Genomic DNA, 26860 nt, shown 5'->3' on the forward strand with positions numbered 1-26860 from the left:
TTAAACCTCAAAGACAATACTGCCTTTTATATTTGGAGGAGGCAGGCGTGTATCACTTACATTAGTCTTGATGATTGTTATTCGAGAGAGAAGCAAGGTAAGACCGGGAAGCATAGCCATTCGATGTGCCAGCTGTTGAATTAAATAAAGACAAGAAAACCGTATAGAAAATTGCAGATTGTATGATATCCCAGCAAACACAAAACGTTTTCGACATCATTCGCAAAAGGTTATAAAAGGTTGTCAGAAAACGTTAAAATGTCGGGTTATATAAAGGGTATATTAAGAGTATAAAACGTTGTCATAACCTTAAAAAACATTTTTTGATAATCTACTGCTCTGCAAACAAAAATGTTTTACAGAAAACGTTTAAATGTCGGGTTATATAAAGGGTATAAAAACGTTTTAATAACATTCCAAAAACATTCTTGAAAACTTGATACAAAACATTCTAAACAGAATGTTATTTTGTGGTTGAAAAAATATTTTGCGAAAAATGTTTGCACAAAACATTTTCAATAACGTTTTAAAAACGTTTTCATGACCTTTATATAACCCGACATTTAAATGTTATTACAAGGTTTTGAAAAAAACATTTTAAGAACATTTCTGTGTTTGCTGGGTTCAAATATTTTAACATAATGTTATTTAAGTATTGACACAATATTTGGGAAAAATGTTTGCAAAAATAGTTTATAATAACATTTTTGAAAACATTTAAAAATGTTGTTGTAGTGTGTTTTCATACAAAACGTTTTAAAACGTTATCATGACCTTTATATAGCCCGACATTTTAATGTTATTAAAACGTTTTAACCTAAACCAAAAGCCAAAATATAACTTATTTAAAACGTTTTTAAAACGTTTTTGTGTTTGCTGGGATGTCTGCTAAAGAATCAGTGCTGTGAATCTCTACCCTTTTCGATGTGTAATCCAATACAGAATTAAAAAGACTTGTTTGCGTCTAACGTCACTGTCAAACAAACTCACTTCAACTCTTAATTGTTTAGTAGCGCGTAAAAAGGTTGATTCCTCTGGTACCGATCGGAGAAAAGGAATAGCAGAAAATGGCGAAAACTTACGTAACTTTTACAAGTCAAAAAGCAACTTTTGTAGGCTTTGTAAACATGATGCCTTCAAGAAAAATGTTTCTATTAAGACCTAACTTCTATAAGGCACGTTGTGTTACCGCCGCGCCGCATTCAGAATCATCACGACACACGTAAACAAACCGTTCCCGCGTTGATTGACAGATGACGTCAGACGCAAACTAGTATTTTTTTTTTTTTTTTTATTCTGTCTTTGAATATAACCATGTTATGCGAGCGCAATGAGCCGGAGATTTGGCATATGTGAACTTTGTATACACTGAGAGGGTGTCCTAAAACATAAGCTTCTCCACCAACAATTAGTGGTTTTTAGCGGGTTCGCCGTCGGACAAGTTTAGAACTGTCAAGCTTTCGTCAGGAGTAGCTCTGACTTCTTCAGGACAAAGTACCTAAGAATGAGTTTTGGTGGCTCTGAAAAGAGCCGTTTCTTCTAGACTGCCCCTTGTCTACAGAAACAAGCAGATCTCGCCTATCTGCTAAATTAAAGGTTTGTTGGCTCTGAGAAAGAGCTGTTCAATGAAGACTGCCCCTTGTCAACAGAGAACATGTAGACTGCATATACTGTAGTAGAAGTATACGGCTTACCAGGAACCGTTTGGCCACTCATGGACAGATTGATTAATTGTATGCACGATGAGCGTTTATATCACTTAATTGCGGACGTGGTACAGATTAGCGGCTCTGTGATTGGTTGTTTGAAAATAGATCAACGATCAACCAATTTCGACCTGTCAAAGTAACCTAGTCCTTGTAACGTGTCACAAAATGATTGGCTCCTAAAAGTCCCTCATATAAATAATTTTTGCACCACCCGTTACGAGCTGTTACGTAAAAAGGGAATGAAGCTACAAATCTTTATCATGTTTATAGGCGGGGAGCGGAGGTCATTTTAATTAAACCAAATGGAAAATAACATGTGCTGAAAACCGGATCATTCCCATTGAAACGGCTCTCAAACTCTAAATTATGTTTTGTATCTACTTGTACACACATTTATGCAAGTACACATGCGCTGAAACTGAAGTTTTATCGAAATAGTAGAACAGTTACCGCTTGAAACGTTGCAGTAATGCATTTGCAACTCTCCGCTCCATTTTTAGCCCAGTATTGGTGATCAGCGACAATATGAAGCTTCAAGTATTTCTGATCTGGGACAAAACTGCGTGTTGAGATATCCGACATCTCCACAGTATCATGCTCATCATCACGCACTCCACATTCCCATGTATGAATGTCCGCCGGTGCTTTGTAGATCACGTGACCAAGTGCGTTATCCATACCTCGTTTCTGCGCATGAGCATGACGCAAAGGTTCAATGTACACGTCTCCATACCCTTCTCGTGAAATGGTTCCAGTCTGTGGACATAAACACAAGAGAATTCAAAATTGTACAATTTGTAATTAGCTTCATACCGCATTAAACTATTCAATAATTGTGCCCGTATGGTGTGACATAAAAATCTATGTGCCATAGAAGATCGTTTCTCTCATACTCCCAAGAATGGAATGCCCTACCAGCACATTGTACTTTCTCAATTTTTTTATTACAGCGGTAGGGTATCTAATCATTATTACCTACATAATGGCAGATAATTTGACATTTTACAAGACCGCAATCGGAATCTAAACACATTTTGACGGTAATCTATTTCCCCCTTCTACTTCATGTGTTTAAGGTTCAAAATTATTTTTCGCAATTTTCTTAATTGGGATCTTGTTGTTGCACGCGGCTGTGTACTCTACATTGTTTCTTTCGCGAAATTGAGCTTTTTTGAAATGTATTTACTTTGTTATGTTTTGTATAAATACAAGGAAAGAAAATCCAGATTTGTTAACTCTAACTGCTCTATTTTATGGGTATTATTTCACTATTTCACTCATTTCCGCAATTTAAAAGGAAAGAAAATCTTTGTTGTATCATCGGGGTACACGCGCGCAACAACGCATCGCGTTTTGTAGTCGCGCAGTTTGTTAACGCACAGATACGCTACGCATACGCAACGCTTATCTGCATGCGCGGCGCATCTTATGGAGTACCACAGAAGCACTGATTTCACAAAAACCTAGCGGTCAAATGGCTCCGTTTTAGCTGATAAAATGTGAATTTTTTCAAGTTATTTCCCCCGATTTAAACATCAAGATATCAAATGATTTCGACCAAACTTCTCAAGGGGCTGTGGATTTACCCGATATTAACGTAATATAAGGTAGAAAAACGAGAAACGCCGCATTCTACTGTGAGCTTCGATCAAAGTGCAAAATGTGACCACTTTAAACTTCAACGGCCTTTATTTCAATGTTCATTTTCTCGGTAAAATGACGATTTAGGTACACGATAACTCAATAAATACAGCATCTATAGGTAAGCAATTATGCTCATCATAAAAAGCATGATCGACTTAAGAAACGGTTTTCTCATTTTTTTTATATTTTGGTCTATTTCCGATTTTAGGCATCATTTTGTGCAAATAGGCGTTTGTGAATTTTAAAAGTTCATTTTGATGCCTTATATGGTCAATATCTCAAAAAATAAGGCCAATATCAAAAAACTATAAAAAAAAAAACGTTTTTGGAATGGTGCCTTAAGACTAAGAAAAACAAAACGAAAAATTTTGGAAAGAGTGTTTTTTGTTATGATGTACCGAACAAAATTGCCAAAAATTCACTTTTTGTGATTTTCTTCATAATTGTTGTTTTTACACCAAATCTGTATTTATATTGAGCTTCATTGATGTCTTGCCTTTATAAAAATGTATACTTTTATATGTCTTGCGTGAATAATTGCAAAGTTATGGCACTTTTACTACACGCATGTCTGAGAGTACACAGCCTCCTTAACTCAATCAAGATACACCAAACCTACACTATATTCAAAACCTACTTCCTTGTGATTTAGAAGAAAAAATTGTATATTTCTTACCTTCAGTCATCCAAAAACAATCAAACAAATTATTTCCATTGAGAAAATATTATTTGTTAACATATCACACACTTAATAATAATTGACAAAGGAAACTTACTGCTCTATGTGCGGTTATTGAGCATGTGAAATCCATGGACTTGGGTGGGTTTTGTATTCAGGTATTCAATTTTATAATACATTTTTGAGCAGTCTGTATAGGTTTCTTTTTCTATAAAATTTCCAAACTCAAACAACTTACCATTCCTCCGCACGTGTTAACTGACACCATAGAATTACTATGTCCTTTCACAGTGCCACTATAGAAACAGTCTCTTGGGATATCCTCCCTCGTCTCCATTCCATCCTCTTCCAAATACATACACGAGGTCGACTCCTTAGTGAAGAAATCCTTGTCTTTTGTAACTTCCACGTGTAAATCGTCATCAAAGGCGCGAAGTTTGAAACCTATTTCATCGTCTCTGATGACGTCACGTGTAAATGTGCGCACTGTCTTTGCTGAAGTTACCTGATTGATGTAAACGATTTCATACTCTGGAACTGAAATAACAATAATTACGTTTTAATGTTAAAAAAAGAAAGACAAATATTTTGTCCTTAATTTCATTTTCCAAGGTGTGTAAATACCACGGTCGGAATTGCATCCATTACACTATTTTCACCCTGATGTGGCAGTGACGTCAGTGTGCATTTTATTTGGCACAGCCTGAAATCGCTTTCGCTCAATGCGTTAGTGACATGGCGTACACACGCGCTTAATAAAGACGCCGCATACACCGTTTTTGTCAGACGTCACCAATCAATCGATATTGGGTCCAGCATTCAAGTCATCAGCATCCAAATGCAAATACCGCACCGTCGCGAGCGATCAACTTTATGCGACGCTAGACGTCACGGTGTAATAAACAAGCAAAATTGATAACAAAGGTTGATTTTCAAATAGCATCGCAGTTGTTCCGTATCTTTTGTATTTTGTAGCATCAAAACAAGGTGAAAGAAAGGTAACCAGTATACAGTTCCCATTTAAACAATTATTTTGTGGAAGATGAAGTGAAAGATAAATATGACAAAACCGAGGAGAAAATACGCACAGTATTTGGTGCTTTCACATCGCGGGCACGTGTTGAACGCACGTGTTGTGGTGTGTCTAAGACCCCAATATCGATTAGGTGACGTCACCTAATCTTTAGATGCGAGAGCTAAACATCAACGCGTTGACGTCACTGCCAACCACAGGGTGAAAATGGTACAATCATCTCTATCTAAAACCAACAGATTTTGCTTAATGTCTTTTGGGTCTTTTTTAAAAAGACATTTAAGAATGAAGACATAAAGAAAGAAAATTATGTCACAAAGTATATAAAACATACGGTTATTTATACCGAGGTTTGCAATTATACAGTAAAATACAATAATGCAGAAAATGAGATAATAATATGAGGGTTGTGGTTGTAACTCTTGTATTATAATAACAAATTGTAGGATAGGCTTTTACGACGTGAATTCATAACAATTAGTGGAGTCAGAGCTACTCTTGACGAATCATTATAATAACTGTTTTTGTTATTAAAGGAGTATTTCGTGATCCTAGCCTCCTCTATTTATGTCATTTTTCATTAGATATCCGCGAAAAAAACCTATTCCAAAAATTTCAGTTGATTCCGATTTTGCGTTCGCGGGTTATGCATGATTATGTGTATCACACTGCTCCATAGACAATACGTTGTAATTTTGTTCTGGTGCACCAGAACGAAATTCAAATTTCGCGATATCTTTGCAAAACGAATTAATCTGCAAGAAATATTTTGTACATAAACATTATGTAGCCAGATGTTTCCAGTGATATAAAAATCTCAACTTTTTTTGAGAAAAGTGTGGGGATGAGGCTGTGGATCACGAAATGCCCCTTTAATTAAACTATAATTAAACTATACTTATCAGGGTATACATTTTATGGTTATTGGTGTTGATTGTATTTTATTTCAGCGGGTAGTCGATAATTTTGTGGCTAAAAGTAGGTCAACAATTTTGTAGCTAAAAGTAGGTCAATATATCACTAAAAAGTATGCTGTCGTGTATAAAATGAATAATTTCAACATTATTTCAATAAAAAACCAATAATTTAAAATTACATAAACAATGACATTGAGGCGATGAGCGAAAGGCCAATAAGACCTAAAAATCTATTGCTTTTTTACTTTCAGAACCATACTTTTCATTAGCTTTAAAGGATTAACATGATGGGACACCACGAGTTTTCCAAATTTCCAAGATGGCGCGGCCCAAATTCCAAAAGCCGGTAGATGCATCAGTCAATATTCCCCAATATGCAAATAAGGGTTAGGGTTATCTTATTTGCATATTGGGTAATTATGAAGTCACTAGCCAAAAGCCGACTTCATGTGAAACATTGAGGAGATCCTTGAGCTAAATTTAATCCTTTCAACCAAAGCAACATAATTACTAATTTTTGAGGCACGGCGAAAACACGACATCATTTTATTACATGGTGGTGACGTCATCGGCGAATAGGATAAATTCTAGTACGGAAAAAGTACTGGATCACATAGAGTATAAGAAATATTCGCTTGCTTATACGATTTATTATACGGTAACCTCGAATCTCAAAATATCAGCATCAAAAGGCATGATCAGATTTGAGTATGGAGAAAGTCGTTTTCATTAAAAAACATACGTGTGACCTTTTTTTTTAAAGTTCACAACAACAAATTTTGTTCGGTTTTCAGCTTTTTCTTATGAATTTCAAAAGCTAAATCTGAAGATTTAAGAGGTTATTTTTAGATTTTTTAAATTTTCATACTTTTAAAATATAAATATACACCCAAAATGGCTGAAATGCAAAAGTTTCAACGTAACGTAGCATAATTATTTTGACATATCATTGCCTTTTGATGGATATTTGACAAAAATGCGTGAAACTTTTCTAAAGTCAAATGAGTACTACACGATAACTATAACACATAATTGTGTTTTACGACAATTGAGATTCAACTTAAAATAACAACCCATATGTTCAACTTTATGGAGAGGTTCTTAATTTCGATTTGGTTGGGAATATGCGACTGGGATTCTGAAAATGACCCAACAAAATATAACAAATATGTTACAGAGGCCCATTATTTATACCTAAATCTGAAAATGCTACATGTTTTCACTAAGGCCACTCTCCCGTTCCATATGATGCAAACAAGATGCAAAAATTCCCGGCCGCTGTCGATATCGTCAGTGGCGTAACTAGGGTTGGGAGCGCCTGGGGCAAGAAACAAAATTAGCGCCCCTACCCCCTCCCCAAAGAATATCTTAGACTCGGGCATTGGCGTAGCTCAGGGGCTAAGGATACATAATGCTTCCCCCCCTCCATTCTTGAAACGATTGCGCGAAAATTTGAACAAATAAGGCCTATACACTAATTAATTTTGGTTGCTAGTGTGAATATCGGTCTTAAAATGTTCTTTCAATTGATTTTGTGCTGGGAGGGGCAATTGGTCAATTTGGCGCTCCTAAGGGTGGCGCCCGGGGCATGTTGCCCGCCTCTGCCCCCCCCCCCCCCACCCCTTAGTTACGCCACTGGATATCGCCACCGAATTTCAGATTGAAATAGCAATGGCACTAGGTATTGAATATTCTCAAAATGATCCGAAGTTTTACACCTCATTGACATAGGCGTAGATCCCGAGGGATGGGGATAAATCCCTTCTCCAATATTTTGCCGGGGTGGTCCATACAATGATCCCCCCCCCCGTGTTGACGCCTGTATATGTGGGTTTCTGACCAAATTAACCTAATAATGGCCATTTTATCCCACTATTTATTCCACGTTTGCACCATACCGTAAAACCTCGTCTATTAGCATATAGAGTGCTTCTGATGAAAGCTAAATTAATCCAGACGCCAAATAGGAGCTAATAAATTATAGATTCAAGCATATACAAACAAGTATTATTGTATGTAAATTGTAAGACCATTATTGTATTGGCATATTTATGCATTGTATCGTCGTAAGTAAGCTATCATCAAAAACACTATATGCTTGTTTTACGGTTTTTCATCCCCGGGATTTCATCAGTTTAGTTTCAATATGGCATCCCCAATGTCAAAAAGCAATCTACGCCACTACCCATTGGTATTTGAGGATTCTTGTATGCTTTAAAGTGACTTGCTTAACCAACTTGATTAATAATAACTTTGTAAACAGTGTTTTAACATTATAACAAGCACAATATTAGTAGGGCCTAATTTAAAGAAAAAACATAGGTTGTTTATTACCTTCTCGTGTCTCACCCAAAATTCCAAAGTATTCGGCAAGTTCATCTTCTGCAAGACGTAACTGAATGAAAGCAAATGAGCCGCTGTTGTTAATTTATTGAAAATAAATAAAACTATATCTTGCTAGGGTGGAAACTTGCTGGGGTATTGACTTTTAAAAATGTCCGAATTTCATTGGTAACATACTGTAGATTAAATTCGGATTACCATGAGAGTATTTCGTCATTCGTTGGGGACGTTAAGCCGCCGATACCATTTACAAAGAGCCTTTAAACATCTCGCACTCAGTTATGAATCGAGTGGTGATAACCCATGAATGTCCGTGTTAATTGGATTTACATAATATAATTTCAGACATGATATTGTCTGCGCTCATTGTGGAAGCGATCTGGCTCTGATATTCAACAAATCGAACGAATAAGTAATCTTTTTACATTTTGTAATTGATACAAGAGCCACGTAGCATCATACTGTTTACCACTGTTTACCACCAATATCCAGTGTATAATGAAAGATATTTTTTCAAAGAGTTTTTACTTACCTTCATAGATGGACTCCTGGCCCATCCCAACCCCAATAATCGATAGAATCAGTAGAAGCTTCATGTTGTATCCGGTGTGTAATTGTTACTTGTCACAACTAACCGGTAGGATCAAATAATAATTTCATTTTATATCAAGACTATACTCTGTATTCATAGGTCCGTGATATCCATTGGTTTAATTAGGCGATACCATCACATGGAAGCGGAGGTATTACAATTATCAGCAGGCCAATTATATTCTAGCTGAGTATCCAAGTAGCCATAATCACAATTTTCATATCCGACAACACGTGTCCCATCAATGAAAGCTCTCACCCCCTAAGAAAATTTAGATTATTGGCATAGGCCTAACTGTATGCACAAAACAAGGCTTACAGTTGACAAACTTCACAACGTGGATGAAAGAAAGACGTGTCTAAGCCAAATAATGCGATAGCTGCCTTGTGAACTTTTGGAATAATGAGAACACGTACATATATATGCCACCTGAGAGCGTGCAGGGGGCAAAGGAGGCAAGGTTACTTTCAAGATGGAAAATATCAGGGCAGCCAGCATCCTACAGGGGGCAAGGGGAAAAAATTTCCTCACGGGAAGGGATGTACAAGGGGTCTCGGGTTCGATCCCCGGTGAAGGCAACAGCTAATTCATTTACCAACTGCTCTCTCCATTAATGCATTTAACATGAGAGGCATATGCAGGGCATGACAAAGATCTTACAGCCAGTTCCGTTTAGGGTAATGTCTGGCTGTTAATATACCCTGCTTTGGGCATCATAGGAAAACAATAACTGAATGATTTACCAATGTTAAATGGAAAGAAGTAGAAACAAACAAGCTTCAAGCTTAAGAGAAATCATCGATTAACATTAAGGACAACAGTTGCATTGTCTTCGTTTTTGTTTTTAATTTAAGCGAAAAAACGTTAACTCTTAATTTAAACTCTAATCGAATGGTAATTAAAAAGCACTTTACATTTTCAATGGTATGATAATTGAGTTTTAGTTCAGCGGGTAGCTAAAACTGGGTTGATGAGGCATGCCAATCGTTGAATACAACCTGGTCCCATTAGGACCCACGTGTGTGTGTCTGCCCGCGCCGACTAATTAAACAAACTGAGTTGAGCATGTTGAGTGTCAAAGCGTTTCAGTGTTGAGACCCCCGACAGGTACCAGGGGACCCAACAAGCCAAAAAAGTTCTAGAAAAGGTTGAACCTTTATCATGTTTATGAACAAGATACAGGTGTGTTAGGTCCGTTAGGTCCATTTGAGGCCAACATGCAGTGGCGTACCGATATAGGGGAAATGGGGGTAAGTGAACATTTTCAAAATATCAGGCTCGGTGGCTCCCCCTCCCTATCGAACGATTCACATTAGCTACTGGTAACTATACTTTATTTCACTACCCCCAGTCAGTGGTACTCAGGGGCTAAAGTCATTGCACGCCGCACACCTACATCGCCTGGTTAATAATTACTTGATACAGCAGAGACACGAAAATCAATACCCGGGATCGATACACGTGAATGTGCTATGCACGATTTGATATTCAGACGATAAATCTTTGGATACCGGGGTAGAAAATAATGAATATCTCCCGCATTTTTTTATTCTAAAGAAGCCATATTTTTTTCCTTGCACTTGAATATATGTGTTGAAAGGATATGATAGTCGTTAGCTTGCGTATTGCGAAAGAACCGTGCGTATTGATAAAAATTCTGATTTTTATATGTGCCGAACTATAGCGCAGCGTAGGCCACTCGTGGAGGCAGTCTAAAAGCAGATGACCTCATGTCGCATACCATGCTCACTCACACACAGAGAGGTCAGTCACCGAGCTATTGTCAGTAGCCTTAGTCGGATGTTCCTCGGCCCATTATCTCAAAACTATTAAACAGGTCGGAACAAAATGGCCATGCATGGTGGTGGATTCAACCTACCATGGCGATTTCTGCCATGAAGATATCGGGGCGATGACACTGTGCACCGGCAAATGGAGTGTAAACGCTGTTGTCATGGTAGTGTTAGCAAAGCGTTGGAGGGGGCGGGGTATGGCCACGAATCGACCATGGCAGAAAATATTTCATGATCGGGCTTAAGGTCCCGCTCCTTTCAAAACCTGGATAAGTCCCTGTTTATTACCCGTGGGTTTTGTCTAGTTTGTGGAAAGCGAAGAAGGGGGGAAGGCGGTAGGGGGAAAGGGAGACAAGAGAAGATAAAGAAAGGAGGGAATAGAAGGGGAAGGCAACAAGAAAAATGGAGAAAGAGAGGTCAGGAGGAGGAAAAATCTACAATGTACATAATCTTGCCCAGCCAAGCCTCTTTTGAGGCTAGCTACGCCCATCTCAAAAATTATATGCAGCATTTTTGAGCGCTTTATACAATACAATTATTTTCATTTTCATCTTGTAAGAAATGACTTCTTACATATACGCTCACAAAACATAATTTTTATACATGATATACAGCCTGTCTAAAAACAATTGTGCAAGTGAAAAGCGCCCTCCGTGGGAATTAGAAAATACCGTTGTGACATGATGCTTACATCAACGTCAAGGGCACAGTCTTAGCTCTCAAATACCGTTTGTTCTGTTCAATTTGATTTTTTAAATCTCGAGATATGTTTAGTTAACAATGAAAGGGTAAAATCACAATTGTGCCACTTTTACTAGGGAATAGGGCTGTAAATGTAAATCAATGATAGCTGATGTTGATGCGTCTAATGCACTCCCCCCTCCCTTCAGGGCTCGTGCATTAGACGCATCAACATCAACGCGCGTGCATTATTTTGTCTAATTTCATTAATTTGTAATTAACTTGTCTAAGTTCATTAACCTATAAGTGTGCAATATTTGTTTGTCTTTTAACATGTCTTGAGTGACTAAGAGACAGTATTTACCATAATAAAATCATTGACATGCACATGTATTTAATTTTACTGCAGAATGTGAAATATGTATCTTTTAATTTGTCGTAAGTAGAAAAAGAGGATCATTATACCTGTATCATGATAAAACAGTAAAAACAATTGTGTATTGTTGTGTAGTTGATGCATTCTGTTGATTTCACGAAGGAACTCTTGATGCTATCATTGATTTACATGCACAGCCCTCTTCCCTAGTAAAAGTGGCACAATTATGATTCCACCCTTTCGTTGTTAAGTAAGCATATCTCGAGATTAAAGCAAGCAAATTGAACAGATCAAACGGCATTTGAGAGCTAAGACTAAGCCCTTGACGTTGATATAAGCATTATGCCACAACTGTATTTTCTAATTGCCAAAGAGGGCGCTTTTCACTTGCACAATTTTTTTCAGGCGGCATAGGACACGCGATACGTGACGTTCGAGGCTGGCGAAATACAACTTAAGGCTGACAGTCCCATTCAAAATACACGGTTAGCAGTTATAAATTGAAAAACAACGTACTTACAGTGTGGTACATTGTCGTACCCCAGCGGTTTTAGAGTAAGATCATTTTGCTTTGACACCACATAACAAATTTAGAATTGTTTGTGAAGATATCATGATTATGAGTTAATCCAATGGCGACGTCACAAATGACGATATCGCTTACACCACCGCCTGATTTTTTTTGAGACAGGCTGTATACCAGAACTTCCAGACGGTGTATGGTTGTACGTGGATACGTTTTTAATTGTCATTTACACATGACGATGTTTAGCACGTTTTTCACTAAAGAAGGAACCAAACTCTAAAAGCTTTATATGTAAGGTAACAATTGCAAAATTATTAATTTTATAGCTACATGAGATGAGCCGTAAGATGTGCTTTGGACTGGACTTAATTTCAGATAATATAGGGTAAAATTTAGCCTACTTTTTTGGTACTTACTTCCCATTAAGAAGGAATCAAACTCTAAAAGCTTTTATATGTAGTGTAACAGTAGTAAAATTTATATTTAACCCCTGGGTAGTAACTTTGTAGCTACCTGCGTCGTAAGATGTTTTCTGAACCGTACATAATTTCTGATAATATACTGCGCCAATAAAATATCCTTACACTTGGAAAAATAATCACAATTTCAAAACTGAAAAATATTGGGGTAAATTTGTTTCTTTAATAGATGCACTATCTAAACCTGCACATTTTTTTGCAGGCGAGGGATGCAATGCCCCCTGTGTCCGCGCCTACTCTAAGGTAGCGGTTCCCAAACTATTTCTATATGCATTGGTCCCAATGAAATGAGTAAAATTTACCTTCATTTGGGGCGAAAATAATCTGAAATTGGAAATAACAGAGGCTTTGTTAGACAATTTTTGATTGAGTAAAGAAAGTAATGTAACTCGATCTAACTTCATTTCCTGGTCTTTTGACCGGATTCTCACTGCACGATTTTTAATTCCACTGTACAAGCCAAAAGGCTCTAGAAAAGGTTGAACCCACCTGAACCATCATGCACAAAAAACAAATAGATCTGAGAGGTGTTTAGGTCAATTTGAGGCTAACGAGATGTGACGTAATGTCATAGGAGAAAGGGAGGTGAACATTTTCAAACACCAATTTTAAAATTACTGAAAAAACGGCCAATGCCTCCTCAATCATCCTCGGTGAATCCCTCTACAAATGGAATGACTAACATTAGCCACTCGTAACTGATAATGCTCTCCCGGCCATTTAAAAGGGCATTTCGTGATCCACAGCCTCATCCCCCACTTTTCTCAAAAAAAAAGTTGAGATTTTTATATCACTGGAAACCTCTGGCTACATAATGTTTATGTACAAAATATTTCTTGCAGATTAATTCGTTTAGCAAAGATATCGCGAAATTTGAATTTCGTTCTGGTGCACCAGAACGAAATTACAACGTATTGTCTATGGAGCAGTGTAATACACATAATCATGCATAACTCGCAAACGCAAAATCGGAATCAACTGACATTTTGGGAATATGCTTTTTCGTGGATATGTACTGAAAAATGTCATAAAAAGAGGATGCTAGGATCACGAAATACTCCTTTAATTTCTTTTTGCAAGCATTGGACTGCAATATCACTAACCCTTGAAGTTAGGGTTAGGGCTCATGGTTAGGGCTAGGGTTTAAATAGATTTAGCGAATTGCGGCCCATTATAGTTGCAAAAAATAAATATGACCTCGGGTCTGGACCGTGGAGACCCATAAATGTCAAAATAGTAACGCAAAATCCCAGAGGAGGAACATTTTGATGTAAATATTATATCCTTTTTTGTATCGTATTTTGTAAAGCACAAATTAAAATGCTTCTACTCCCTGGCCCAGGCCAAATATCTCAGACATGCACAGGTTATACTATTTTCAACAATGAAGTAATTATCTTTAGTGAATTGAAAGTACGGGTTTGTAGAAATTTAATATAATGAAAATGAGCTGTAATAAAAAATTACCTCCATACGTGCTTGAATCCAATAAAATGAAACTTATTATAAAAATATAGTAACTATACTCTTATATTAAATGCTGAATACAAAACCCATGGAAATCCTTTAGAAACAGTGTTGTTAATAGAATCGAGCGGGAAATTGCAGTTTTGATATAAGCTTTAATATTGAAGCTTCCATAATTTCTGTCTTGTTAAAAACTGTTTAATATGGACATTGTAATAATATTGTACAACAACTTCCATAATTTGATTTAACAATAGTTAACTCATTAACAACAAATAAATCAAGCAAGTTTTCAAAGTATATGATTTACAGAATGAACTTTTGCAAAACATTAAAGTGTTATTTTTCAATAACATATCGATTTAGACAATGAAAATCTCAGAAGTTAGAAACTTTCTCAAAATGACGGTGCAATTGAAGCCATTTGGTGCACCAATTTGACGCTCTTATTGTGTATTGTGTTTTTTCCCACTATTATTGTATAAATTATTGCTTTAAACATTAAGTGTACAGGTACGGGTGTCTACAACAGAAGCGAAACCATACGCTAGGGGTGTCTGAGAGGGACCCCCCCCCCCGAAGAAAATTATGCAAAATGACGGCCCAATTGAACCCATTCGTGGATCATTTTTCACTATTACTGTAATTATTGCTAAAGACTATAGTGTATCGGTGTCTTAAAAGTAAGCAAAAACGGTCACTGGTATCTTCCTGGTCCGAATTTTTTTCAAAGCCTAATTCATGGGGCATGAACGTTTGAACAGTATTTATTGTGGGACATTAGAGCACATCAGACATATCGAATTGCATTCTGAATACGAAGAATGTCCTTCTGATATCAAATAATTTTGATTTTTTGTAATTCGCAATGTAATACACATTTTATGGCAAATGATTAAAAATTGATATTTTTGATATTTAACAGTACTCAAAGTAAACTTTATAAATCTGATGATTTATACTTAAAGTGTATGTAGGTGGGATGAAAAGCCGATGACCAATTGAAAATTTTGACCTTTCGTATTGAAGATATGGATTTTTTGCCCAAAACACCCAAAAAAATTTCTTTTGGGAAAAAATCCATATCTTCAATATGAAAGGTCAAAATTTTCAATTGATCTTCGGCTTTTCCTCCCAGCTACATACACTTTAAGAATATATCATTAGATTTGTAAAATTTACTTCGAGGACTGTTATATATCAAAATGTGAAAAATATCAAATTTTAATAATTTGTCATAAAATTTGTATTATATCGTGAATTTCAAAAATGAAAACTAGTTGATATCAGAAAGACATTCTTCGTATTCAGAATACAATTCGATATGTCTGATGTGCTATCATGTCACACCAAAAATACTGTCGAAACGCTCAAAACGCTCATTCCAGATCCCTTAAAGCCATTTGGTGCATCATTCTTAGTTTTTTCACTGTTATTACTTTTTTAAATGAGTGCGGGTGTCCAAAACAGAAGCAAAAGCAGCCACCTTTTCAGTGGCGGATCCAGGAATTTGGTAAGGGGGATGGGCCACATTCGAAATGTTGCCGTCATACTTACTTTAGTAAGAAAAATATATCTTTTAATTTGCAAAGTCGTATGCTTCGACTATATGTATTTACGCACGTGACTCATGGGCACGACATGCCAAGACCAGCCATCGTGATCAAAACCTCATGCATTGACCACTGCACTATACAGAAAAGAACTCTGTAGATAAATATCATCAAATTTAAGTATTAATTGAATAGCAAAATTATTACACATGGGGGGATTCCGAATTTTTAATATGTTATCAAAAACAACATTTTGAAATTATTTGACGACGAAAAAAAATTATTCAACGACGGAAACGTTCACAATATAGCCTAATCACAAAATTGAACAAAATAGACACATTTGCTGCACAGTAGTCTCATGTTGTTCCGCCTTTGCATTCAAATGTATAGGAAGACCACTCGCTATGTAGAAGGTCAATTCGAGACATATTGTTTACAAGCTGTTATGGCAGCTCGGAGGTAGTCACGTGCGTTATAAAAACGTTATTATTAAGAGAAAATCTGCAACCCGGGATCTGCAAGTATAAGAAGATTTATTTTTTGCCTTTAATAGTCTGAAATGAAGTCCAGTTTAGAACACATTATATAGCCTAATTTAAATATCACTTTTGCTATTGTTACTCTACAGTGCAAATGCTTTTAGAGCTTGGTTAGATCTTTTGTTCTATTTTTATATGCATCATCATCAACAACTGTTTTCAAGATTGGGCAATTCCAGTTGATATCCATACACCCCTTATGGAAGACATGACCTTAATCTTCCACACAGTAGACTATGCCATAGTCGAATTTTGATTTAAATAAAAATGTGTTATTATTAATCATGATGAACGCATCCTGTTGGAACTCAAAATTATACTGATGTGTATTATAATTAATAGTAAAATGGTCATAAAGAGTTTATATAATTAGTGACAGTAAAAGTAAAGTATACTTATGTTATTGAATGCAACATATCTTGCATAATGGCTCACTTTAATACTGAATAATTCTGATTTTGGAATCTACCAGTTTATTCGCGAAAGCCCGAGTAAAAAATCCACTTGGGAAGCTAACAAACAGAGGGAGTGCGGTGACTGAAAGTATCAGATGTGAAAATTTATCAATTGCACACAAATTAATACAAATCAGAGTTTTATGCTTAAATGTAATAGCCAGAGTATGCAAAATGGGACTACGGAGAAGTCTACCCACACAGCGGATGTGGATGGTAGCCCATTTGAAATTCACACTCTCTGTGTAGAAGATTAGGACCATGTCTTCTAGGGGTGTATGGATTTGAACAAGAATATCCCATTTTGACTAAAAGTAACAACAGCTATAATACAATGGTGAAAATGAGAAAAAAATATAGCTATTTGTTCCTAAAGTGCTTTCAATTGGATTTAATTCCATTTTCCATTAATATACGTCACACTTTCATATTTGTTTGAAATGCAATGCATCAGTATATTATTTTGTCTGTATTTTATCCATACAATTACAAATAGAAGGAGGCAATCATATTTGACGTTGAGTAGATTACCTAACACTGTAATAAAGTGTTCTTTGTGTATAGAAGAAAAGAGAAATGTCCCTGCCTGCGATAAATATTGCCAATTTGTCATTGAAAAGGGTTTTGTATTCTATCAGTTCTTGGAGGTAGCCTTGTTAATCTCAGTTGGCACACCTCCAAATTATTTCTCTTCTCCAAGTTTTCTCTCTTTTCTCCTTTCCCAATTTTCCTTTCTTTTCCTTTCTCTCTTTTATGATAGGGGGGCTCTAGTCCGTTCAAAAAAGGCTAAATACACAACTGGTTACCAATGTAACTAACACCTGAGATATGGCGGAAAATGTTGAAATCATTTTAGCATCATCGGATCATTTTCCATTGTTGACCCTATGTAGCACAAAATTTGACTTTTGCATACAACTCGATAACTAGGTAAATCAAACTGTACTATTTAAAATCCTCATAATGCAATGCTTCTTTCGTGGAATATACAATTTCTCTTTTGACATTAAACAGGGCATTAAACCCTCTTGCCACTCACGGTCGAATGCCTTCTTGAAGTCAATAAAGATGAGGTACATCGACATCGCCTGGTAAATAATTACATTGTACAGCAGGGAAACGAAATCAATACACGGGATCGATACACGTGTATGTGCTATGCACGATTTGATATTCAGACGATAAATCTTTTAGAAAATGATGAATATCTCCCGTAATTTTTGCTTTCTAAAGAAGCCAATTTTAAGGCTTGCACTTGAATATATGTGTTGAAAGAACATGATAATCGATGATATGATATTGACAAACAATCGTGCGTTTTGAACTCAAAAACAGAAAAAAATTACAGCTGCCCTCATTCGTAAGCAATCGGGGTAACGAAACATATCACGTTACAAGCGCAATGTGGGCCATTGGTGGAGGCAGTCTAATGCAGATAGGCTCACGTACCAGGCTCACTGAGATCTACAGAGGTCAATCACCGCACACCGACATCGCCTGGTTAATAATTACATTGTACAGCAGAGACGCTAATATCAATACCCGGAATCGATACACGTGAATGTGCACGATTTGATATTCAGACGATAAATCTTTGGATACCGGGATAGAAAATGATGAATATCTCCCGTAATTGTGTTATTCTAAAGAAGCCGCTTTTGATGCTTGCACTTGAATATGTGTGTTGAAAGGATATGATAGTCGTTAGCTTGCATATTGAGAAAGAACAGTGCGTATTGAGCTCAAAAACTGACAAAAATTCTGATTTTAAATGTGCCGAACTATAGCGCAGCGTAGGACACTGGTGGAGGCAGTCTAAAAGCAGATGACCGGCGTATACCATGCTCACTGACATCTACGGAGGTCAGTCACCAGGCTATTGTCAATAGCTTTAGTCGGATGTCCCTCGGCCCATTATGCGTCTCAAAACTATTAAACAGGTCGGAACAAAATGGCCATACGTGGCTGTGTTTAATTGTTGTGCTGTTATATTTTATATTTGAATGAAATAAAGATGAATGAATACCATGGCGATTTCTCCCATGAAGATATCGGGGCGATGACACTTCGCACCGAGCTACATATTGTCAATAGCCTTAGTCTTAGCCGGATGTCCCTCGGCCCATTATGCGTCTCAAAACTAACAGGTCGGAGGAACTAAATGCGTGGCTATTGAAGAACAACAGGATTCGATATACCATCGTGGCGATTTCTGCCATGAAGATATCGGGGCGATGACACTGTGTGAGGCCCCAACAAACACAAAAAAAACACGTTTTTAACATGTTAGATTTTGGGTTTTGGTTTAGACAAAAACGTTTTAATAACATTAAATGTCGGGTTATATACAAGTAATGGAAACGTTTTGCATGAAAACACACTGCAACAATATTTTTTTTAAATGTTATCGTAAAATATTTTTTGCAAACATTTATTGCCAAATATTTTGTCAACACTTAAACAACATTATGTTAGAATTTTTGAAGTAGGTTATCAACAAATGTTTTTGAGTGTAATAAAAACCTTTAATACCCTTCATATGTTCTTTATAATATAACCCGACGTTTTTGACAACCTTTTCTAACCTTTTTGTCCAAAACGTTTTGTGTTTGCTGGGGGTTTCTGGTCGTTGTCATACATCGTAGTATTTTTCGCAAAAAATGAGGAGTTGAAGTTTGTTTTTGCCATGCGTGATCTTTTCTGCTTGGGAGGGGGAAACACAATATAAAATTCCCCAGCACACATTTTCATCCATTATTAAGTAATAAGAACATTTTGTTTTGTTTTGTAGAATTGTAAGAAAGCACAACAATTATTGCCAGAGTTGTATTAAAATCAACAGAGTTCATGTTTCTCCCTCAAATTTGGCTTCAATTTATGTTGATTTTTGGACATGTTGCATGTGTAAAGTTGATTTCATGCTTTAGCGGGTACGGAACTACGAGTCTTCGGAATCGGCGGCAACACTCTAACCATTGCCGGTTGCTCATGGATTTTGAGCTCTCTGAAAGTTAAAGACTGCAAAAGCATGGAACCGAACATTAAGTATTGAGCAGGTATACATAAGTATTGACTGTCAAAACGTACAAAATAGGTTTGATATTAAACCTGCATTTTGGTATTGTATTAACTAATAATACGGTGAAAATGGTGTACCAAATGGCTTCAATTGGGGCCTCATTGAAGCACATGAAGACACACCCTACGTCGCGTAGGCATGATGCACAGTGCTGTGTCGCCTCCCGGGGGTAGCACTTATCACAAATTACCATACGGGTATGTTCCCCCGGAAAGACCCCCCTTTTTGGATTTCGCAGCTCCGAAAGACCCCCTAAATTTGACCAAAATATAGCTCTGAAAGACCCTTGATTTTAATAATTCAGCTCTAAAAGATCGCAAAATTGCTTATTTCTCATATTCTGGTTTTTGTGTTCTGTTTTTCAGGCGACTTTCAACCACAAAGCCAAGAAAGACCCTTAATTTTGACTGTTCGCAGCTCTAAAAGTCCCCATTTTACTTGTTCGCAGCTCCAAAAGACCCTCTTTACCGGTACGCCGTCAGCTCCCAAAGAACCACCTCCTTAAATTCGGGGGGAACATACCCACCAAAATTTTGATGTGTCCCCCCGGTTGTCACCTCGAGTATTAATGCTTTTTAATGACTAATAATGATCACTTTGTCCCCCCCCCTTTCAAAAACGGATTTACGTTCTAAGCCCGACGGGGTCTGTCGAGGATGATTCGCAAGAGAACTGCTTGGAACGCTCATAAAATGATTTAGATGGAATACATAAATCTATTATTAACGATTTCGAGAAATAATGTTTATTAAAGAAAGGTGCAGCTACCGCATCTTTGCGTTCAATATTTGCTACCAAATACAAAACATGTCCTAATACATAGTATTATTAATTGTTTGAACACTCTTTACATCCAGAACAATAGTTAAATATTACACTTTTATCACAATTTGTTTTCTTCACTATATTTTTTCTTCACAATTTATTTAAACAACATTGAGAGTAAAGTATCGGTTTAAACAGATTTGTACACTTTCTACGCCAACAGTTAAACTCTGAATAAATATTTCGCTAGTACATTTGCGTGCGAATACTTGAAAAGACAATCTATTTTACTTGAAGTAAATATCTATAAAGGAGGACTTCCTCTTTTTATGACATTTTTCAGTACATATCCACGAAAAAAGCTTATTCCCAAAATTTGAGTTGATTCCGATTTTGCGTTTGCTAGTTATGCATGATTATGTGTATTACACTGCTCCATATGCCGCTGCTGTAATTTCGTTCTGGTATACCAAAAGGAAATTCAAATTTGAATGCAAGAAATTTTTGGTACATAAATATTGTAGCCAGAGGTTTCCAGTGGTATAAAAAACTCAACTTATTTTGAAAAAAGTGGGGGGATGAGGCTGTGGATCACGAAATGCCCCTTTATAAAGAAATTGCACCTGTATTACATGTATCTTTCTAACATCAGTTACTACTACCAATATACAAAACGTGTCCTAATACATAGTATCATTCGTGTTTTGTTTGAACACTTTCTACGATCAGAATAGTGGTAAGAATTTAACTAAACCAGGAAAAGGGAATGTCTAAATTTTACACTTTTTACCACAAATCGGATTTTTTTTCTTCGCGTATTATACCTGAACACATAATCAATTTATTAAACGATATGGAGTAAGTATCTGTTCAAAGAATAGGACACATACGTTATCGTTGTGCTATTACCAAATACAAATATATCCTAATAAATCCTTTTTTGTCGTTTTTTGTTTTATTTGTACACTTCCTACGCCAAGAGTTAGAATCTGACTAAATAATTCGCTGGAACCACACACTACATTTGTATACGTATACCAGAATACATAATCTATTTTACTTGCTTGAAGTAAATTTCTATTTAAAGAACAGTGCACCTTTATTATCTTTCTGATATCATTTGCTACAAAACGTGTCCTAATAAAATAGTATCATTTGTGTTTTGTTTGCACACTTTCTACGATGAGAATAGTGGTAAGAATTTATTTAACCAAACGAGTGAATAGGAGTATCTAAATATTACACATTTACGATAAATCGGATTTTTTTTTCTTCGCTTATACCTGAGCACATAATCAATAATTTAAACGAAATGGAGTAAATATCTGTTTAAAGACAAGTTATCGTTGTGCTATTACCAAATACAAATGTGTCCTAATAAACCCCCTTTTGTCGTTTTTGTTTTATTGTACACTTTCTATGCCAAACGTTAGAATCTGATTACACATGTGTTATCTTTCTGACAACGTTTACTACTAAATACAAAACGTGCCCTATAATACACACTATGTCTTGATATCGTTTGTGCTTTTAAATTAAAATTTGAACAGTTTCTGTCTGCGTTAATTGTATTTAAGAGAATCAAAGTATAAATATGTGAGGAAAAAGAAAATCTAAATATTTCACTGATACATATTAAAAGACAAGACAAAAAAGTACACCTGCACTAATAGCCAGAAAGGAGTCAAGACTCTCAAAGTGGAGTAAACTAGCACTGACTCTCAAAAGGACTGACTCTACCCGTGGAGTCAATTGACTCTACCTGCAGAGTCGTGCACGACGAGGTGCTTATTTTGGCACTGAAAAAGGAGTTGGGCCTCACTTTCACTACAGAGTCAATTGACTCTACCCGTGGGGTCAATTGACTCTACACTCTACATTCAGAGTCGTCGACGGAGTCAAGAAATTTATGACTCTTCAATGGAGTAAGACTCTGAAATAGTTTGGCTGTAAACACCATGGAATGTATATTCTCCCATACCAAGAGGATGGTGGTTCAGCCTTATTTTCTCCATCGTGTCGTCTGACGATCGCCTATGAAACGAGTAAAGTCTCCTATTCCGGTAGGTATATACTTTGGAATTTTTATCTTGTCTAAGTGATTCTATAAATGGAGTCTGGGTTACTCTAGAAGCAGAGTCCAGCCACTACGCGACTCTATGTCTAAAATGATTCCATATTAAGAGTCAATTGACTCCTGTGTAGAGTCGTCAACGGTGACTCTTCAGCGGAGTCAAGAAATTTATGACTCTTCAAGGCAGTCAGATGACTTCAAATCATGCCAATATGGAGTCATTTTAGACATAGAGTGGCAGAGTGGCTGGACTTTGCTTTCAGAGTCACCCTGACTCCATGCAGTTTAGCTTTCAATGTATATGTTATCGTTTTCAAAATATCTACTACAAAATACAACATGTGTACTAATATATTGTATTCTCGTTTTAACATACACTTTCTAAGCCCAAAAGGACATTGAGATTCTTTGGAAATAAGAAGGAAAACGAAAATTTCAACATTTCGCTATTGACCCTTTGCTTGGGTCCTCCATCTTGCTACCAAAGCGACAGTAGAATTTCTATGTGCAAACGTATGCGCAAAAAGTGTATTTTCCTTTTCTAGCTTTAACATTATACCTCTTTAACACAAACATTTAAAAAGCTGAAGCAGAATACTACTAAGCAAATATATCTGTGGTAGAAGAGACCAACGAGAATGTCAGCTAACGTGTATTTTAACTAGAGAGTTCTGCTGCAGAAGATGTATATGTCACGTTTAAACGTGTAAGGTATAAATTTCCTGCCATGCTTACAGGGCTAAAAGGCTGTTTAAATTTCTTTCGGATTACTCTTTCCAGCACTTACGAACTTCCATATTGACAACAAAGACATATTATATACATTCTTGTTTATGGATTACTGTAATTATACTGCAATATTGTTGCACTAATAAACCATCTAATTTTTCAATTACCGACCAGTTTCCATTCCTTAGTGTTATTTCAAAAGTTTTTGAAAGGATTGTTTATGACCAGTTAGAAAAATATTTGAAGGACGAGTCTCTCCTTTATGAATTTCAGTCAGGCTTTCGGCCGTCATTTTCTACAGATACTTGCTTGATTCACCTGTCGGACTACATAAGAAAGGAATGGATAAAGGTAATCTTACTGGTATGGTGGTTCTTGATTTACAAAAGGCGTTCGACACGGTGAATCATGCAATTCTTCTTGGAAAATTGGGGGCCCTTGGCGTGGCTGAAAGTTCAATTAAATGGTTTGACTCGTACCTTACAGGTCGGAAACAGGTCGTTGACATAGGCGGAGTGAAATCACAGCCCAAGGATATTACGTGCGGAGTTCCCCAGGGCTCAATATTGGGGCCTCTTTTGTTCTTAGTCTATGTCAACGACTTGGCTTCTGGAGTGGGGTGTAAATTACTTTTGTATGCAGATGACTCGGATCTGATGGTCTCGCATAGTGACGTCAATGTCATTCAGGAACAGCTCAGTTTGGAGCTCAAGGCTGTGAACGAGTGGTTGGTTGATAATAAATTATCCCTTCACTTAGGGAAGACTGAGTCGGTCCTGTTTGGCACTGCACGTAAACTTGCGAGACAATCAGAGCTCAGCATCAAATGTGGTAACACACTAATTACTCCCAAATCTGAAGTAAAGTATTTAGGCCTCAATATTCATCAAACTCTAAGTGGGCAAAATACCGCAGATAAAGTTCTAAAAAAGGCTAATTCCAGACTCAAATTTATTCAAAGAAAAGGAAGGTTTTTGAATGTATACACTAAAAAACTTCTTGTTTCGGCTCTCATCCAGTGTCATTATGACTATGCTTGTAGTTCCTGGTATCCTGCTTTAACCAAACAAACAAAACAAAAACTCCAAATTGCCCAAAATAAAATCATCAGAAATGTGCTAAATCTGTCCCTAGGTCTCACATTGGTGCTAGTGAATTCCAGGAGGTAAACTGGCTCCCGACCCAGTACAGGGTTTTCCAGATTATGACAAATCACATGTTTAGGATCCTGAATGGCAAAAGTCCTACTTATTTTCTTGAAGGTATTTCCAAGTCTAAAAACGTACACAAACATTCAACCAGGTCAGGAACATATGCTTTATTCAAGCCTCGTATGGGCACCCATGGGCAAAAAACCTTTATTTATAATGCAATAAATGTGTGGAACTCGCTTCCAAATTCTGTGCAATCCCAGCTATGTCAAGACATTTTCAGGAAAGAGGTCAAACATCACTTTTTTAAGGAAATTTCAAAAAATGAACGTGCAATTTATCTTTTTAACTAAGGCTGGACCTGATGCATATTTTTTCAACATTAATATATTGTGTGTTTTTAATATTATTTTATTTTTTGTTTTCAAAATTTGTAGGTAATGATAACAGTATTTGTAATATTTTATGTCTTATGCTTGCTGAACAGTTTAAATTTAGGGTGGTACTACACCCCATGATGGGTGTGTGACTATTTTTGTTGTTTTCTCGGGGGATAGTCGTGCATGGGTGGGAGGAGTCGTGTGTGTTGTGGGGGCGGGGAGTCCGGTTGCTGCGCTGGAATTTTCGGTGGCTCAGGAGGGGCGGTGCATTTGTTTTGTTTTAGGAAGGGAGGTACCACTAGAATGTACCTCTTTTTCTTGACATATGAAATGGGCCGATGGTCTTGAGTCGCTGGGTTTTCGGTGGGGAGATTGGGCTCCTTGCCCTTGTAGTGTGCATGGCTTTTTGTTCCCGGTGTGTGGTTGTTTCTTGGGAGGAGTGCGAAGCTGGTCACAGGATTTGTCAGGGGGTGTGGTACCACCTTGATGTGTGTAATATCATATTTAAAGTGCAATCCAAATATTTCTTTACTATTGTACCTTTAAGTCTTAGGCTCATCAAGGACCACATTGGAAATAAGTGTGCTTTTAAATGTATTCTTTTCTGTGTTTTTTTATCCTTGGTTTGAATCCTAAATAAAATGAAATGAAATGAAATGAACCAGCAAAACTTGTTTTCATCTGTCGTTCTTCTTCCCTTCTTTATGTCCTTGATTATTGTTTTTAAGTTTAATTTCGAATTATCTTTTTGGTTGTTGTTGAGCCACAGTTGAATGCGGTAAAAAATGCTTTGCGATATCGAGCGTTGGTGGCGCTGTAAATGATTGGATTTACAGAAGAATTTACCAAATCTAAGATCCTTCCAACAATAAGCATAATCTGCATGTTGTTATTATCAAAAGGATAAACACCGGTCAAGTTAGCAATAAAGTAATATATTTGGACAAATTGGTAGGGAGATAAACACAAGAAGAAAATGATGCCGTTAAGAACAAGCATTCGTGCTACCGCGTTACGAGTTTTTGTGGCTTGATTTTGATTACCTGTCTTTTCGCGTCCCTCACTAATATCTCGCTGACTGAGACGACGAATGATCAACGCGTACAATACCGTGCTGAGGCAGATGGGAACAATAAACGGTATAAACTCACAGATAGTCGTAACAATAGGCCATCCAGCTGTCACTGGCCCACAGATGTTCACCAAAGTTGGTAAACGACTCTGATATTTCTCAGGCCAAACAACGCAGTATCTTGCCTGTTCACCAGACCAGTTTGGAGTAACGAGAGCCGCGAAGATAATTGCTAAAACCCAAGCTCCGGAAACCATCTTTATAGAATGAGCTTTGTTATTTATCATCCGATGCTTCAACGGAAAGCAAATAGCGAGAAACCGTTCTATACTCACCAGAGTCACCAAGCTTATCGAAGCAAAGTATCCTATGTATAATGCAGTCGTTCGGCTCGCACAAGCTGGGACAGTTTTCCAAGGGCCACCCACTGCAAGATCTGATGACCTGTTGAAATATGTAGCGACCGTTTTTAGAAGAATTAGAATCAAATCAGCGCAAGCCAAGTTGGCAAGGTAGAAGTTGGTCGTGGTTCGCATGTCACGGACTCGAACCAGAGTCCATATGAATGCGAGATTGGTTGTGAAACCGATGGCAATTACTATTGGGAATACATAACTGATTAAGAGTTTTTCTGTTGGAGTGTAGAACAAATTCTCCACGACCTCATCGGGAAAGTAGTGGAGAATCTGAAGTATGGTTCCTGCGGGACAGTTAGGTATTTCAAATGGTAGATCAGCCTCATCTGTCACATTTGGGTCTGTCATAAAGTGCTCATATGAGCTGTTGTCAAGGAAATCCTCTTTTAAATAAGTGGTTTCCAT

At 36.9% G+C, this 26860-nt stretch overlaps 1 protein-coding gene across 1 annotated transcript; it reads right to left on the reverse strand.

Moving 5' to 3' along the window:
• On the reverse strand, positions 1-26860 carry LOC140167975 (uncharacterized). Its single transcript, XM_072191276.1, has 3 exons — positions 26375-26860; positions 2160-2465; positions 1-132 (listed from the first exon to the last, which is right to left on the reverse strand). The coding sequence occupies exons 1-3, from the start codon at positions 26858-26860 to the stop codon at positions 1-3; spliced, it is 924 nt and encodes a 307-aa protein (XP_072047377.1).

The sequence above is a fragment of the Amphiura filiformis genome, chromosome 1 (assembly GCF_039555335.1).
Source record: "Amphiura filiformis chromosome 1, Afil_fr2py, whole genome shotgun sequence".
In the NCBI taxonomy this organism is placed as follows: domain Eukaryota; kingdom Metazoa; phylum Echinodermata; class Ophiuroidea; order Amphilepidida; family Amphiuridae; genus Amphiura; species Amphiura filiformis.